The sequence below is a fragment of the Astatotilapia calliptera genome, chromosome 23 (genome assembly GCF_964374335.1).
Source record: "Astatotilapia calliptera chromosome 23, fAstCal68.1, whole genome shotgun sequence".
Lineage (NCBI taxonomy): Eukaryota > Metazoa > Chordata > Actinopteri > Cichliformes > Cichlidae > Astatotilapia > Astatotilapia calliptera.
This window is the reverse complement of record NC_137443.1, coordinates 21,866,691-21,883,772: the sequence shown is the minus strand read 5'-3', so window position 1 is coordinate 21,883,772 and position 17,082 is coordinate 21,866,691. Positions and strand designations below refer to the sequence as shown.

The 17,082-nt window shown below is 38.0% G+C and overlaps 2 protein-coding genes across 3 annotated transcripts in view; both read left to right on the top strand.

Annotated features, from left to right (window-relative positions):
• Window positions 1–9,159, top strand: part of LOC145424139 (uncharacterized) — a 34,109-nt gene extending 24,950 nt beyond the window's left edge. Inside the window, exons 6-7 of the mRNA XM_080297044.1 lie at window positions 4,252–4,656; window positions 8,724–9,159. Coding sequence (XP_080153170.1) covers window positions 4,252–4,656; window positions 8,724–9,159 — 841 coding nt within the window. The remainder of the gene's footprint in view (window positions 1–4,251; window positions 4,657–8,723) is intronic.
• Window positions 1–17,082, top strand: part of LOC113016627 (uncharacterized) — a 79,176-nt gene that overhangs the window by 48,680 nt on the left and 13,414 nt on the right. The window contains exons 1-3 of one of the 2 annotated variants that reach the window (XM_080297828.1): window positions 9,762–10,160; window positions 11,699–12,136; window positions 13,592–13,999. The exons of the other annotated variant lie outside the window; for it this stretch is intronic. Of the exons in view, the coding sequence (XP_080153954.1) occupies window positions 9,871–10,160; window positions 11,699–12,136; window positions 13,592–13,999 (1,136 nt within the window). The 5' untranslated portion in view covers window positions 9,762–9,870. Of the gene's footprint in view, window positions 1–9,761; window positions 10,161–11,698; window positions 12,137–13,591; window positions 14,000–17,082 lie in introns of those variants that run through there. 2 annotated transcript variants of the gene reach the window in all.

The window sequence follows — 17,082 nt, the reverse complement described above, 5'->3', positions numbered from 1 at the left end:
AGCCATTGAAGTGGAGTGGACCAACATTCCACAGGCCACAATTGACAATCTGATAGACTCCATGCGACGATGTGTTGCACTGCATGAGGCAAATGGTGGTCACACCAGATACTGACCGGTTCTGGGTCCCCAGACCCCCAATAGCGCAAAAAACTGCACATTCCAGGGTGGCCTTTTGTTGTGGGCAGTCTGAGGTACACCTGTGCACTACTCATGATGTCAGATCAGCATCCTGATGTGGCACACCTGTGAGGTGGGATGGATTATCTCAATATAGCAGATGTGCCCACTACCACACATTTGGACTGATTTGTGACCACTGTTTGGGAGGGATGGTTATATTGTGTATCTGGAATGAATTTTAGGTCTCTATGTCCATCCCATGGGGAATGGGAGCAGTAACAAAGGTGTTGCGTTTATATTTTTGTTGAGTGTATATAATGATGTGCTACGTGGTGGCTAGATACACAGCTATGTTAGCATAATATAACAACATTGAAGCTGGAGGATGAATGCTAACTTTTTTCCACTTGATAAAAGTTAACGCGAAGGTACCCAATGGTTAAGTTTCTTATGACAGAGAAGTAACAGAGTACTGCTTAAATCCCATTTTTAAAGGGGAAAACCTCCTTTAAAATGTGCACTCTTCAGCTTGGAGTCTCCAAGATCAACTGGCTTTCCTGCTGCAACAGTGTCCTACCAAAAAAAACCCAACAACCCCCCTTCAGGTTTCCTCTCCCCTTTATAGACAAGGGCTCCAATCCTTCCCAATCAACTGCTCCCTGTACTCAACTCCAAATAGCTGGCAGCTAGATTAGAGTAGTCCACTCCCACATGCGTGTGGCCCACACCTCACACAAGACACACGGGGTGTATCCCAATTCAGGGTCTGCAACCTTAAAGGCGACATTTTAAGGCCGATTACGTCACATCGACGCGACGAAGGCTGTCCCAATTCAAAGGCTGCTCCAAATGCGGCCCTCAAATGCGTCCTTCATTTCCTTGAATTTTAAGGATGTGGCGGTGTAGAATTCATGGCCCAACATATCCCAGACTTCATAGCGCAGCGGTGGGTGTGGGTAATTTTGCCCCCCAAAAAATGGCAGACGGCTGAAGCGGGGCGGCCAAAGAGTAAACTCTTAAAAGTAAGTACTGAATATGATGTCACTTATTTATGTGTGAATGTTTAATAATGAAGAACATTAAAACATTACTGTTGGCCACATGTCGGCAGTTATGTGACATTAGTGCTGTTTGTACTCTCAGCGTCAGCTTTGCTTTAAAGCCTTTACTTCAAAATATACACCGTTCAATAGTTGACCTTAATCTTACAGAGAATGTAATGATTTTGTGGATAATTAAAGTCAGTCATATATCCACAAACACAACAAGCTGAAAGTCAGTGATGCTGCTCGGTTTGCAGTCCTGAATATCACGGCACAACCAGGATTCACTGCACTGTTAATGTTAGCTATGTTTTATTGCTGCCTCTGTTCGGTGGTGTCGAGCCAAACGGACTTTAACGTGTGTTTGAACGAGCTGACGGTTCACTCGTTAAGCTGAAAGAAAGATGCTTTAATCACAGGAGTCACACATGTGTCCACTGTACCATCTGGGAACTCTTCTTGTTTAGCACTCGTAATAACACAAACACTAAATCCTCCTTCTCTTGTGCTGTTTCGTAGCAGTGTAAACACCTGAGACTGTCACCTGTCTGTCTGTCCTGCACTCTCTCTCTGTTTCTTTCTCTCTGATTGTGTAACAAAAGTATGAACATGTATTTATAAGTCACACTTGTGTTTGAATCCTGCAGCTTATCACACATTTGATTTCCATGTGTGACAACTGCAAGTGTCCAGAGTGAGGACAGACTGAGGGACACACTGCTGCACATCATCTGTGAGGCTTTGCACCCCTGATGATCCACCAGGACAAACTCAGCAGTGTGTGAGGAAGAGGAGGAGGAAGAGCCAGCAGCAGCTGACAGATGGAGAGAATAGACAGACTGTTCCCTGTTTGTGAAGGACTGCTAGAAAACTGTAACATAACTGTCTGTCCTGAATCAGTCTTATTAGGTAATGTTCAAATAATTGTATCATTGCAGTGTTTTCAGTGTGGGAGAAAGTACTCAGGGCCTTCAAGTTACACACTATGAAAGGCAGCAACAAGTTTAACATTCAGAAACCTAAAGTATGTATCAGCAGCAGAATGGACCTAAAAATAAATGTTTGTTTCAGTTCTATGAAGCTTTGAGTATTTTGGAATTGTTTGTAATTGTTTATATGCTTTATATATTCTGAGGTAAGTTGATCTATAGTGTTACATCATATTCTATAAGGATGTTAGGTGTTTGTATACTTTCTGCCCAGTTTGACCCATTTAGCAGAAGTCAGCGAGTTTAAGGCTCTGATATCTATTCTGTATGACTTAAAGCAGTTATGACATGGTCTGATTTTCTCACCCAATAAAGGAATATTTAATATATCAGTCTACTCTTCATTTTATCAGAAACAGTTTTCACAGCTCGTAAATTTTCTTTTTACACATATGTGTAAGCACTGAGCCAAATTTAGTTATGCCAACATAATAAAAGAACAATATTTGTCTCTTATATATAATACATCTATATATATCTTTGAGTAAATCTTTGAGTGAAGATTTAAGGTGACAGGAAATATAAATAACTGCAACTTGAATCTTTACTGAAGCTCAGTATTGGGCACAGAGTTCAAGTTCACTGCTGTAATAACTATTATGGTTCATATAATAAAATGACTGTTCCGTTTCAGAAATGAAGCCCAACAATCATGTTTGCACAGTCCCGTGGTCTCAGCCTCAGATACTTATCAATCACACAATCATATAAAAACAAACAAACAAATGAACAAAAGATTTTCTCCTTCATTTCTGTCAAACAATGTTGTATGAAACGTTTCCAGCGGTTGGTATCACGGTTGATAGGCAACATGGGCAGCGTGACGGATGCTAGACCATTCCATTTCAGAAGCCTCGCGCTTCAGGCCTTAGCGGTCTTTGAGTACGCGGCCCTTGTGGACTGTTAAGGCTGCGTAGTTTAAGGCTGCAGACCCTGAATTGGGATGCAGCGACAGACCCCAAAGCATGTAAAAAAAAAAAAAAAAAAAAAGTAGTGGCACTGGCAACCCAAATGTTTAGTGGAGGATTCTCTCCATTCTTTTCCACCGTGCTACACTCTGCAACACTAACTCATAAAGCTCATTGTATGACGCCACTCTGCTGCAAACATTCTTTTTCCGTCCAGCAGAGCACATCATAAACAAAACTTCAATTCAATTCAATAAAACTTTATTGATCCTGAAGGTTGACCCACAGGAAATTGGGTAAACTTGATATAGTTTTAACTCGATATAGTTTTAAAAAATATTAACTTAATTTTTTATTTTTTTAATCTTCCAGCAGCACTTCTAAAAGTAAATTGATCAAAATGTAATTAATTATTTACTCAGTAAATATTGGTAAGTGCAGTCCTGATCAAAAGTTTAAGACCACTTGAAAAATGGCAGAAAATAATTTTTTGCATGGTTGGATCTTAACAAGGCTCCAAGTAGACATGCAACAAGAATAAATGGGAGAGAGAAAACATTTTTTGACCATGCAATTTATTGAAAACAACGCTTAAAGTGTACAGGCTGTTTTACAGCCTTTGATTTCTGTTTGTCGGGGATACAGGTTTTTTTTGGAGGTGTGGTCTTAAACTTTTGATGTGAATATTAACTTTTGATAAATAATAGGGAATATTTCACAGAGCATCACAGACAAGTGTAAACAGCACAAACATAATGTTCATATTTAAGTGACAAAAGCTGTCACATGATAATGCAGGAAAGTGTCTCTGGGACGTTTAAGAGTTTTTTCTTTAGTTCATTTCTTTAGTTCATTCATCAAGTTCAACTTTCCTCTGGTTTGTAGTCATTTAGTTTCAGTATACAGGTCAGCGTCCAGTCAGGTTCAGTTCCAAAGAGCTCCTTAAGTAAAGTTCTAAGTTTTCTGACTTACAAAGAAATAAAACAGTCTGTAATTTTTTATCATAGTTTCATTTTACTAAAGAGACAGAAACAATAGCAACCAAACATCCAGATTAAACACACAGACATGATAAAGTGATTTGTGTGTCAATTAGTGGAATTAGCATTTCATCCATTAGTAGTGTGTGGTTGTTTTTATGCAGCTCAGATCAAATTATCACTGAATGTTTCCTTCTTATTGTTCCAGTGTTGATACTAATACATCAGATGAAGACACAACAAGGTTCTTTGGGGATCTGTTCTGTGCAGCAGCAGAGAGAGAACAGCAGACAGGAGAGAAGATACTGGAGCTGTTATCATCAGTGTGCAGATATAAAAATAGTCCTCTTAAACAGAAGTGGTCTGACTTCCTCATGGACCTGTACTCTTATGAGACTAAAACAGGCAGGAGTGTCCTTCACTTATTACAGTCAGTTTTCCAGTCAGCTCCTGCAGTCTGGTCCATAAACCTCTCAGAGAGAAAGACCTCCATCCTCCTGGAAGTGCTGAAACTCCAACCAGAGAAGAAACAAGTGGAGCTGACAGTCTGCTCACATGAAGAGAGTGAAGTACTGAGTTTCCTTCAGTGTCTGCCTTACATCTCACAGCTCAGGTAAATATGTTTTCCTTTAAAAAAACATATCTGCATGTGTAACACAGTATACTTCACTACTACAGAATGTAGAGTAAGTTAGGATCTTTGGGGTTATGTTCTCTAGGTACCAACTAAGGAGCGATTGATACACAGCTAAAAGAAAAGTTATAACAATAATTAAAACAACCCCATAAAGTGTTGGGTCGCAAATTTTGAAGCCAATATGATAACCTTATCCCACCAACGCTGTGGAGGACCAGCTTTTCAGATCTAAACAAAATCAAGTCACTCAAAAAGATCCTCTGGAAAAGAGTATAATTCTTAGAAGACAGAGTTTTATTAAACAGTGTCATTTGGGGTGGCTGTAGCTCAGGTGGTAGAGTAGGTCATCTACTGATTGGAGGGTTGGTGGTTCAATTTCTGGCTTCCCCTTGTCTGCATGCCAAATATCCTTGGGCAGGATACTAACCTCAAATTGCTCTCCGATGCATCCATCGGAGTATGAATGTGTGTGAATGTTAGCAAGGAAAGCACTTAGAAAAATGGGTGTGAATGGGTGTATAATAGTATATATGGGTGTTGTATAAAGCGCTTTGAGTGCTCAGAAGAGTAGAAAAGCGCTATATAAGAACCAGTCCATTTACCATATGAACAGCAAAAATGGTACAAATACAGCAAGGAAGCATAGTGAACGCCGCAGTGTAGAGCACAAACAGCAGAGACACACAAAATGACAGACAGGAAAAAAGCAGCCCCGGGCGTATCTGACCCTCCTTTATATAGGAGCAGTAACCCCTACTCCTGCTGTTGGGTAACTTTCCATTTCTTGTTTTTTTTAATCGGAACAAATTAACTTTAACCTAATAAGTATTTTCTCAACTCTACAAGCGTCAATATTATCTCAATTGTCAATGTAATATGTTTGCCAATACTCCCCAATCAGTTGTCAATTTGCACTTTTTTCTTCTTTAATCTCTGACACTTGTGTTACATAACTTTCTGACACTACTCTGTAACTTTTGGAGCGCTGTTCCCAGCATCCATCATTTTTAATTGGGTCCCTTTGACAGTTTTATGGGCAGGCAACAGAAGGACCCAAACGCAAAAAGTAAACTCCAAAAAACACAGCTTTATTGCTGGTGTGGTGAGACACAAATAACAATTCAAAACTAAACTGGGGAAACTAAATCATAAGGAGACACAGGGAAAATCACACACAGCTATGAGGGAGGACGCGACACTGAACACAGGAAGACTGAGGACTTAAATACACACATGAGGTGATCAGGAGAAGTGGCAACACACGGGGGGAACAGCTGAAACAAATGAACATAACGACATCACAGGGGAAGTGTAAAACTAAACAAAATAACACAGGAACACAGGACCCCTTTCAAAATAAAATAGGAACCATAATGAAACTCAGACATGACTACATGAACTTGACCACAAAAGACATGCAGACATGAAACACATAAAGGACAAGGGAGACTTAACAGGGGGGCTGAAAACACAAGGTGAATCTAATAAACAAATGAATTTAGATAACTTTATGAACTTAAACAAACCATAAACATCAAAATAAACTAAAACTCAAAACGCTGGGTCAAAAGACCCATGATCGTGACACTATATGGGTTAAGGATGGGTGGTTCACCACGTTCTGGCAGCACAGACAGGCGGAGAAACTCTCAGGTGCATCTTAGCAGGGCCAAGTTTATTTAACCCTATGTTTGGACTTGTTGGCCATAACACAGTCAAAGGTTACCTGTTGATCCTAATGACTACGTTTAAGACAGTATTGATCACATATGCTCATACAACAAGTGGCACAAACTTCATTAATATAATTAAAGTTAATATTTGATATTAGGAACCTCCAGAAAAAACATTTGGAATAACAAACCTTATGAAAGACTTAAAATACCTTCACTCGGCTGAACATGCTCAGTTTAAAGAAACTAAAAACTAATACAGGGATGGCCAACTCCAGGCCTCGAGAGCCGGCGTCCTGCAGGTTTTGTCCTTGTCTTTGATCCAACACAGCTGATTCAAATGGCTAAATTAACTCCTCAACATGTCTTGAATTTCTCCAGAGGCTGGTAATGAACTAATTATTTGATTCGGGTCTGTTGACCCAGGGTGATATCTAAAACCTGTAGGATACTGGCTCTCAAAGCCTGGAGTTGGACACCCATGAACTAATATGCTGAAACTAAAGCTGGCCAGAGCTGGCTACAAGCCAGTGGCCCTTCTATCTTTCCTTGGTTTGAGCAGTGAACAGACCAAAGCAACTAAAAGCAAAATTATAGAATTATCATCGGTAATTTGTGATCAGCCGTTCTCCATAGATGAGGACCGAGGCTTCAGAAAACTGATAATGTAACTCAACCCAAAATACACTTTACTGAGTAGGTGTTACTTTTTATGTAACACCTACTCATGTTACCAAAGTTGTTAAATCTCATTTCATGACACACTCAACTGCCACAAGCTGATCACAAAGCAGCAATTGCTACATTAATGTTAAGTTATCAACAAAGTGAAAATGCGTATCTGATCTTTTTTTCTTATATAAATCTGCTGCAACTGCTTTTGTTTGTTCAGGTAAAATATGTCCAGGAAAGCTGAGAGTAATCCTACAGCAACTCATTTTCAGTGAATTATTATTTGGACTTGTTTCCAGCAGCAGAGCAATTTCTCATGAGGATGAGAGAAGATCCTGTAACTCAGTGCATTTGGGAAACATTGTAAAGTTCAATAATTAATTTTATTATGAAACCAAAATTCTTCATCAATGAAAAGTAGAAATGTGTTTGTACTTGCTCTCAGTGACTGTTCTTAAAAAGAAAATAAATCAGAATCAGCAAAACATCAAATTGGCAAGTCAAACTTAAACATCTTGATGCATGCTCAGTCATCCAGATAAGTAAAGAAAAGTTGTTTCTGTTCATCTCGACGTAGCGTTTTCAGTGGGAGAAGTGTTTTGTCACTCATCAAAGTGACTTCTTCAATTTCAGCTGACTGCAGTTTTCCCCAGTCTTATAAACAGTACATTTACATAATGACTGAAAGTAGTTGCACTGAAGGAACAATGGGCTGGGAGGTCAGTTCCTTGATCATTAATAGAAATGTTATTTGTCATATACGCAGTACAAGATATAATGAACACGTAGTTAAATGCTTGTGTCCGATCTGCAGACGTAGTCGCGCCATTCAAGGGCTTGGGTTTAGCATGGGGGGGTGTAAAGGTGTGTAGCCTTACCGCTACACTATCCAGCTGCCTAATATGCAAATTCTCATGACCATTGATAACAAACCACTGATCAAAGCCCACTGATCAATGGCCATGAGTACCATTCACAGAGAGTTGGGGAATGGCTGCAATAACACCATTGAAAGATTGTGAAACATGTACCCTTAGGCCCCCTCCTCGATTCAAAGTAATATAGTGTACGCTGTTAAGTGCCAGGATTGCCAGGATTTATACATCAGGAAAACCAAACAACCTTTGGCAAAGCGGATGGTACAACACAGAAGAGCTACCTCGTCAGGCCAGGACTCTGCAGTCTATTTACACCTACAGGCCGGTGGACACTCTTTCAATGATGAGGATGTACACATGTGTACACATGTGAAAAGGTACATCTTTCACCATCTTACAATGCTGTGTTTGCAACCATTCCCACATAGCCATTGATCAGTGGTTGTTGATGAATGGTCATGCAGTCCCTGCAGTCAGCTGAGACTGAAGAAGTCACTTGGATGAGTGAGGAAACGTTTCTTCCACTGAAAACACTACGTCCAGATGAACAGAATCAACTTTTGGGGGTCAGACTTAAACAATTAGAAATCTAAGACTGTCCATTAAAAAGTTAAATCAGCACATCTCTAGTTCTCACTAGAACCAGTAATGTGATGGTTTTGTGGTCCTTTTTTTCTCTACCACTTTTTACTCTGTCTTCAAAGATCAAACATAATTCCTTGCATGATATAATAACAGTTACTTATAACAGAGTGGTTGTAAATGATAATAGTCATCTATGTTTCTGATGTTATGGCAAAATGTTCAATTCTTGTTTTAGTTTCTCCTCTTCATTTTTACGCTCCACTGAAACCAATTTAATGCTGGGAAAAGCAGAGAGAGAACAGCAGCCAGGAGAGAAGATACTGGAGCTGTTATCATCAGTGTGCAGATATGGAATATTCCCTTTTAATCACACAGATGATGACTACGAAGAGATGGAGTATCAGATTCATTTCCTGCTGGATCTGTACTCTCATGTGAAGGACTGTGAGACTAAAACAGGCTTGAGTGTCCTTCCATCATTACAGTCAGTTTTCCAGTCAGCTCCTGCAGTCTGGTCCATAAACCTCTCAGAGAGAAAGACCTCCATCCTCCTGGAAGTGCTGAAACTCCAACCAGAGATGAAAGAAGTGGAGCTGACAGGCTGCTCACATGAAGAGAGTGAACTGAGGAGTTTCCTTCAGTGTCTGCCTTATATCTCACAGCTCAGGTAAATGAAATGTTTTTTACACGATTAAAATGTTTATTTTTTTCTTTAAACAAAGCACATCAAAAACCAAACACGATATAGTTTTTAAAAATATATTAATTTAAATTTTCCAGCAGCACTTACAACAAAAATAAAAAATAAAGCAAACACAATTAATTACACAATAAATATTTTTAAATATGCATTTTACACTTGTGTGTGATCTGAGCAGCAGGAGAAGCTGCTGTTGTACAAGATATGAAGTGTAGATGTTGTTGTTCCACTCTGTGTTTCTATGTTGTTGATATTTAGTGTTTTACTCTCTAAAGTCAGACAGTAAATAAAATGACAGTTACAGTTCAGCACGCAGTGATTTCACACACAGGATTAGTGTTTGTGTTGTGAGTCAGTAACAGTCTAACAACAATGTTCAGCTGTTCTGATGGAAGACAGCTTGAAAATGGACTTTCATTATATACAGGACACACATGGACAAGATGGAGTCCATCAGTAGTGTGTGGTTGTATTTATGCAGCTCAGATCAAATCATCACTAAATGTTTCCTTCTTATTGTTCCAGTGTTGTGCCTCTGGAGTCACGTCTTCATGAAGCAGTCAGGTTTTTTGTAAATCTGTTTTGTGCTGCAGCAGAGAGAGAACAGCAGACAGGAGAGAAGATACTGGAGCTGTTATCATCAGTGTGCACATATGAAACATTCCCTGTTCATGAGAGATGCATGGATGAGTTTGAAGCTGAAGAAGTTCAGATTGATTTCCTGCTGGATCTGTGCTCCCATGTGAAGGACTATGAGACTAAAACAGGCTTCAGTGTCCTTCCATCATTACAGTCAGTTTTTTCAGCTCCTGCAGTCTGGTTCATAAACCTCTCAGAGAGAAAGACCTCCATCCTCCTGGAAGTGCTGAAACTCCAACCAGAGAAGAAAGAAGTGGAGCTGACAGGCTGCTCGTATGAAGAGAGTGAAGTGAGGAGTTTCCTGCAGTGTCTGCCTTACATCTCACAGCTCAGGTAAATGAATTCTACTTCATACAATTCACACTGCGTCAGAACAGACAACATCTTAAACAAAGAAAGTTACAACAGTTTTTTTCATCATTTTCATTGTTTCGCTGCTGCGGTAAATCAACTCAAACAGTATAAAAAAAATTTAATTCCAGAAAGTTTACTGTTATTGTATGATTTAAAATTTAATGTAATATTCTTGTCTTTGAGTTTGTTTCTTTTTTATATATTGTGATTTTTTTTGTCACACATCAGGATAATTTTTCAGTTATATTTGTACTCTGTCTAATTTCAGAAGGAAACATTGTTCTCTGTACACTACTGTGTTTGTTTTATTATTTTTAGTTCTGTGCTCCCCTGAAGGCTGATATTTTAAACATGTGTGATCACTTCATAAAAATTAAGCCTTGTTATCAATTCATCATGTTCATATAAAAAAGTAATTTGTTAGTTTCCAGATGCTCACATTGATTAATATATTTTCAAAGTTTAAAATCAGTTGTGTTTCAGTGAGTTGTTAGCAGCTGATCCAAGTTAATGAAAGTCCCTGTGTGACTGAACAAATGAATCACAGAAGAGTGTGGAGTACACAGATGTTATTATTTGGCTATTTGACTGAAAGAGCCTGAAACATGTGATAATCTTCTCCCTGTATGAAAATGATGACATCATGTGATTACTAGAAAAACTGTAGCTTAGTAACAACAACACAGTCATGTTGAAACATCTTCATGAAAGATCAAATTAATACTAAATACTAGTTTTGAAAAACTGTAAATCAACACTGCTGTTGGGTTTTTGAATAGCATGTCAGATTTAAGTTCATAAAAAAGAAAACAGCTGTTACTATATGTGAACTATTTATATCTTTAAATTTTTTCAGTGACATATTTCTATGTTATAAAAATATATTTCACAGTTTATTTGATCAGAAATTGTAAATTAAATTGGTGTGTCACAGTGCAATGTATCAAATCATGTTACTATAATCATTGTATCATGTTTGTATGGGTCCTGTTTGCTAGCAAATATTAATACTTCTTAGAAGTACTGACAAACTGAAGGACAAAACTGGTATTGCTTTGTAGAATATCTCACCAGCTTCAAGTAAAAAAATTAAACAAATTGTTACTATACAGATGAACTAGCATCCTTTTCAGTTTACTCTAATAACACATGAACATGTGTAGAATAATTATGATTTCCAGGTGTGTGATCTGAGCAGCAGGTGAAGCTGCTGTTGTACAAGATATGAAGTGTAGATGTTGTTGATATTTAGTGTTTTACTCTCTAAAGTCAGACAGTAAATAAAATGACAGTTACAGTTCAGCACAGTGATTTCACACACAGGATTAGTGTTTGTGTTGTGAGTCAGTAACAGTCTAACAACAATGTTCAGCTGCTCTGATGGAAGACGGCTTGAAAATGGACTTTCATTATATACAGGACACACATGGACAAGATGGAGTCCATCAGTAGTGTGTGGTTGTGTTTATGCAGCTCAGATCAAATCATCACTAAATGTTTCCTTCTTATTGTTCCAGTGTTGATCGTTGGAGGTCAGATCTTCATGAAGAAATCAGGTTCTTTGGGAATCTGTTCTGTGCAGCAGCAGAGAGAGAACAGCAGACAGGAGAGAAGATACTGGAGCTGTTATCATCAGTGTGCAGATATCAAACATTCCCTGTTCATGACAGATACATGGATGATTCTTATGTGTCTGATTTCCTGCTGGATCTGTACTCTCATGTGAAGGACTATGAGACTAAAACAGGCTTGAGTGTCCTTCCATCATTACAGTCAGTTTTCCAGTCAGCTCCTGCAGTCTGGTCCATAAACCTTTCAAAGAGAAAGACCTCCATCCTCCTGGAAGTGCTGAAACTCCAACCAGAGAAGAAACAAGTGGCGCTGAGAGGCTGCTCACATGAAGAGAGTGAAGTGAGGAGTTTCCTGCTGTGTCTGCCTTATATCTCACAGCTCAGGTAAATGAACTCACTCAGTGGAAAAAAATGTTTTAATTTCCAACAATTTACTGTAATGATACAATTTAATATTTCAATATTATATTTTTGTCACCAATATTTCTGTTTACACATTCTGATTTCATCCACTTGGAGTCCATATTTCAGTTATATTTCTACTGTACCTAATATCAGAGGGAAACATTGTTTTCTGCACAGCACTGTGCTTATTTAATTATTGTCAGTAATTTGTTGCCTTGAACCTGATATTATAGATGTATGTGTGATCAGTTCAAAACAGCTGAATCCTTATGACATGTTCTTCAACCATACATAAAAAAGTAATCTTGTATTTTCAAAACATTGTTTTATTTAATTTTATCGTTGTAATCAGTAATATACTTTGAATGTTTAAAATCAGTTGTGTTTCAGTGAGTTGTTAGCAGCTAATCTAAGTTCATGAAAGTCCCTGTGTGACTGAACAAATGAATCACAGAAGAGTGTGGAGTACACAGATGTTATTATTTGAACTATTTGACTGAAAGAGTCTGAAACGCAATAATCTTCTCGCTGTATGAAAATATTTGAAATAATGTGATTAATGATAAAAATGCAGCTCAGTAACAACAACACAGTCATGTTGAAACATCATCATGAAAGATACAAATAATTCTTGGATGTTCAGAAACACTGTTAATCACCATTGCTGATGGATTTTGGAATATCGTGTCAGATTCAAGTTCATAAGAAAGAAAAGAGCAGTTACTATGTGTGAACTAGTTATATCTTGGTAAATGGACTCATTCTTAAATAGCGCTTTTCTACTCTCCCGGAGTACTCAGAGCGTTCTATACAACATGTCACATTCAGCCAATCTCACAATCTCTGACTGTAAACTGAGTGCTGTCTAACTACATTCACACACAGATGGATGCATTGGAGAGCAACTTGGGGTTAGTAACTTGCCCAAGGATACTTGGCAGGTAGACTGAAGGATCGAACCCCCAACCTTCCAATTAGTAGATGACCAGCTCAACCTCCTGAGCTACAGCCACCCCCTTAAATTTAATCCTGTAACACATGAAGATGTGCAGAATAAGTGTGATTTCCAGGTGTGTGATCTGAGCAGCAGGTGAAGCTGCTCTTGAACAAGATATGAAGTGTAGATGTTGTTGTTTCACTCTGTGTTTCTATGTTGTTCATATTTAGTGTTTTACTCTCTAAAGTCAGACAGTAAATAAAATGACAGTTACAGTTCAGTACGCAGTGATTTCACACACAGGATTAGTGTTTGTGTTGTGAGTCAGTAACAGTCTAACAACAATGTTCAGCTGTTCTGATGGAAGACAGCTTGAAAATGGACTTTCATTATATACAGGACACACATGGACAAGATGGAGTCCATCAGTAGTGTGTGGTTGTATTTATGCAGCTCAGATCAAATCATCACTAAATGTTTCCTTCTTATTGTTCCAGTGTTGATCGTTGGAGGTCAGATCTTCATGAAGAAATCAGGTGCTTTGTGAATCTGTTCTGTGCAGCAGCAGAGAGAGAACAGCAGACAGGAGAGAAGATACTGGAGCTGTTATCATCAGTGTGCAGATACAAAAACAGTCCTCTTAAACAGAAGTGGTGTGACTTCCTCATGGACCTGTACTCTTATGAGTCTAAAACAGGCTTGAGTGTCCTTCCATCATTACAGCCAGTTTTCCAGTCAGCTCCTGCAGTCTGGTCCATAAACCTCTCAGAGAGAAAGACCTCCATCCTCCTGGAAGTGCTGAAACTCCAACCAGAGAAGAAACAAGTGGAGCTGACAGGCTGCTCACATGAAGAGAGTGAAGTGAGGAGTTTCCTTCAGTGTCTGCCTTATATCTCACAGCTCAGGTAAATGAATTCTACTTCATACAATTCACACTGCGTCAGAACAGATAACATCTTAAACAAAGAAAGTTACAACAGTTTTTTTCATCATTTTCATTGTTGCGCTGCTGCGGTAAATCAACTCAAACAGTACAAAAAAAAATTTAATTCCAGAAGGTTTACTGTTATTGTATGATTTAAAATTAATATTCTTGTCTTTGAGTTTGTTTAGTTTTTAGATATTGTGATTTTTGTTTTTTTCACACATCAGGTAATTTTTCAGTTATATTTGTACTCTGTCTAATTTCAGAAGGAAACATTGTTCTCTGTACACTACTGTGTTTGTTTTATTATTTTTAGTTCTGTGCTCCCCTGAAGGCTGATATCTTAAACATGTGTGATCACTTCATAAAAATTAAGGCTTGTTATCAATTCATCATGTTCATATAAAAAAGTAATTTGTTAGTTTCCAGATGCTCACATTGATTAATATATTTTCAAAGTTTAAAATCAGTTGTGTTTCAGTGAGTTGTTAGCAGCTGATCCAAGTTAATGAAAGTCCCTGTGTGACTGAACAAATGAATCACAGAAGAGTGTGGAGTACACAGATGTTATTATTTGGCTATTTGTCCGAAAGAGTCTGAAACATGTGATAATCTTCTCCCTGTATGAAAATGATGACATCATGTGATTACTAGAAAAACTGTAGCTTAGTAACAACAACACAGTCATGTTGAAACATCTTCATGAAAGATCAAATTAATACTAAATACTAGTTTTGAAAAACTGTAAATCAACACTGCTGTTGGGTTTTTGAATAGCATGTCAGATTTAAGTTCATAAAAAAGAAAACAGCTGTTACTATATGTGAACTATTTATATCTTTAAATTTTTTCAGTGACATATTTCTATGTTATAAAAATATATTTCACAGTTTATTTGATCAGAAATTGTAAATTAAATTGGTGTGTCACAGTGCAATGTATCAAATCATGTTACTATAATCATTGTATCATGTTTGTATGGGTCCTGTTTGCTAGCAAATATTAATACTTCTTAGAAGTACTGACAAACTGAAGGACAAAACTGGTATTGCTTTGTAGAATATCTCACCAGCTTCAAGTAAAAAAATTAAACAAATTGTTACCATACAGATGAACTAGCATCCGTTTCAGTTTACTCTAATAACACATGAACATCTGTAGAATAATTATGATTTCCACATGTGTGATCTGAGCAGCAGGTGAAGCTGCTGTTGTACAAGATATGAAGTGTAGATGTTGTTGTTCCACTCTGTGTGTTTCTATATTGTTGATATTTAGTGTTTTACTCTCTAAAGTCAGACAGCAAATAAATGACAGTTACAGTTCAGTACGCAGTGATTTCACACACAGGATTAATGTTTGTGTTGTGAGTCAGTAAGATGGAGTCCATCAATTGTGTGTGGTTGTTTTTATGCAGCTCACATCAAATCATCACTAAATGTTTCCTTCTTATTGTTCCAGTGTTGATTTTGAGGATCGTGCTGAAGAAGCAGTCAGGTTCTTTGGGAATCTGTTCTGTGCAGCAGCAGAAAGAGAACAGCAGACAGGAGAGAAGATACTGGAGCTGTTATCATCAGTGTGCCGATTTGATACATTCCCTTTTGTTGGCTATGATGATGGTGATGATGATTTGGAGGAATATCGGTGTGATCTCCTCCTGGATCTGTGCTCTGATGTGAAGGATTATGAGACTAAAACAGGCTTCAGTGTCCTTCCATCATTACAGTCAGTTTTCCAGTCAGCTCCTGCAGTCTGGTCCATAAACCTTTCAAAGAGAAAGACCTCCATCCTCCTGGAAGTGCTGAAACTCCAACCAGAGAAGAAACAAGTGGCGCTGAGAGGCTGCTCACATGAAGAGAGTGAAGTGAGGAGTTTCCTGCTGTGTCTGCCTTATATCTCACAGCTCAGGTAAATGAACTCACTCAGTGGAAAAAAATGTTTTAATTTCCAACAATTTACTGTAATGATACAATTTAATATTTCAATATTATATTTTTGTCACCAATATTTCTGTTTACACATTCTGATTTCATCCACTTGGAGTCCATATTTCAGTTATATTTCTACTGTACCTAATATCAGAGGGAAACATTGTTTTCTGCACAGCACTGTGCTTATTTAATTATTGTCAGTAATTTGTTGCCTTGAACCTGATATTATAGATGTATGTGTGATCAGTTCAAAACAGCTGAATCCTTATGACATGTTCTTCAACCATACATAAAAAAGTAATCTTGTATTTTCAAAACATTGTTTTATTTAATTTTATCGTTGTAATCAGTAATATACTTTGAATGTTTAAAATCAGTTGTGTTTCAGTGAGTTGTTAGCAGCTAATCTAAGTTCATGAAAGTCCCTGTGTGACTGAACAAATGAATCACAGAAGAGTGTGGAGTACACAGATGTTATTATTTGAACTATTTGACTGAAAGAGTCTGAAACGCAATAATCTTCTCGCTGTATGAAAATATTTGAAATAATGTGATTAATGATAAAAATGCAGCTCAGTAACAACAACACAGTCATGTTGAAACATCATCATGAAAGATACAAATAATTCTTGGATGTTCAGAAACACTGTTAATCACCATTGCTGATGGATTTTGGAATATCGTGTCAGATTCAAGTTCATAAGAAAGAAAAGAGCAGTTACTATGTGTGAACTAGTTATATCTTGGTAAATGGACTCATTCTTAAATAGCGCTTTTCTACTCTCCCGGAGTACTCAGAGCGTTCTATACAACATGTCACATTCAGCCAATCTCACAATCTCTGACTGTAAACTGAGTGCTGTCTAACTACATTCACACACATTCACACTCCGATGGATGCATTGAAGAGCAACTTGGGGTTAGTAACTTGCCCAAGGATACTTGGCAGGTAGACTGAAGGATCGAACCCCCAACCTTCCAATTAGCAGATGACCAGCTCTACCTCCTGAGCTACAGCCACCCCCTTAAATTTAATCCTGTAACACATGAAGATGTGCAGAATAATTATGATTTCCAGGTGTGTGATCTGAGCAGCAGGTGAAGCTGCTGTTGTACAAGATATGAAGTGTAG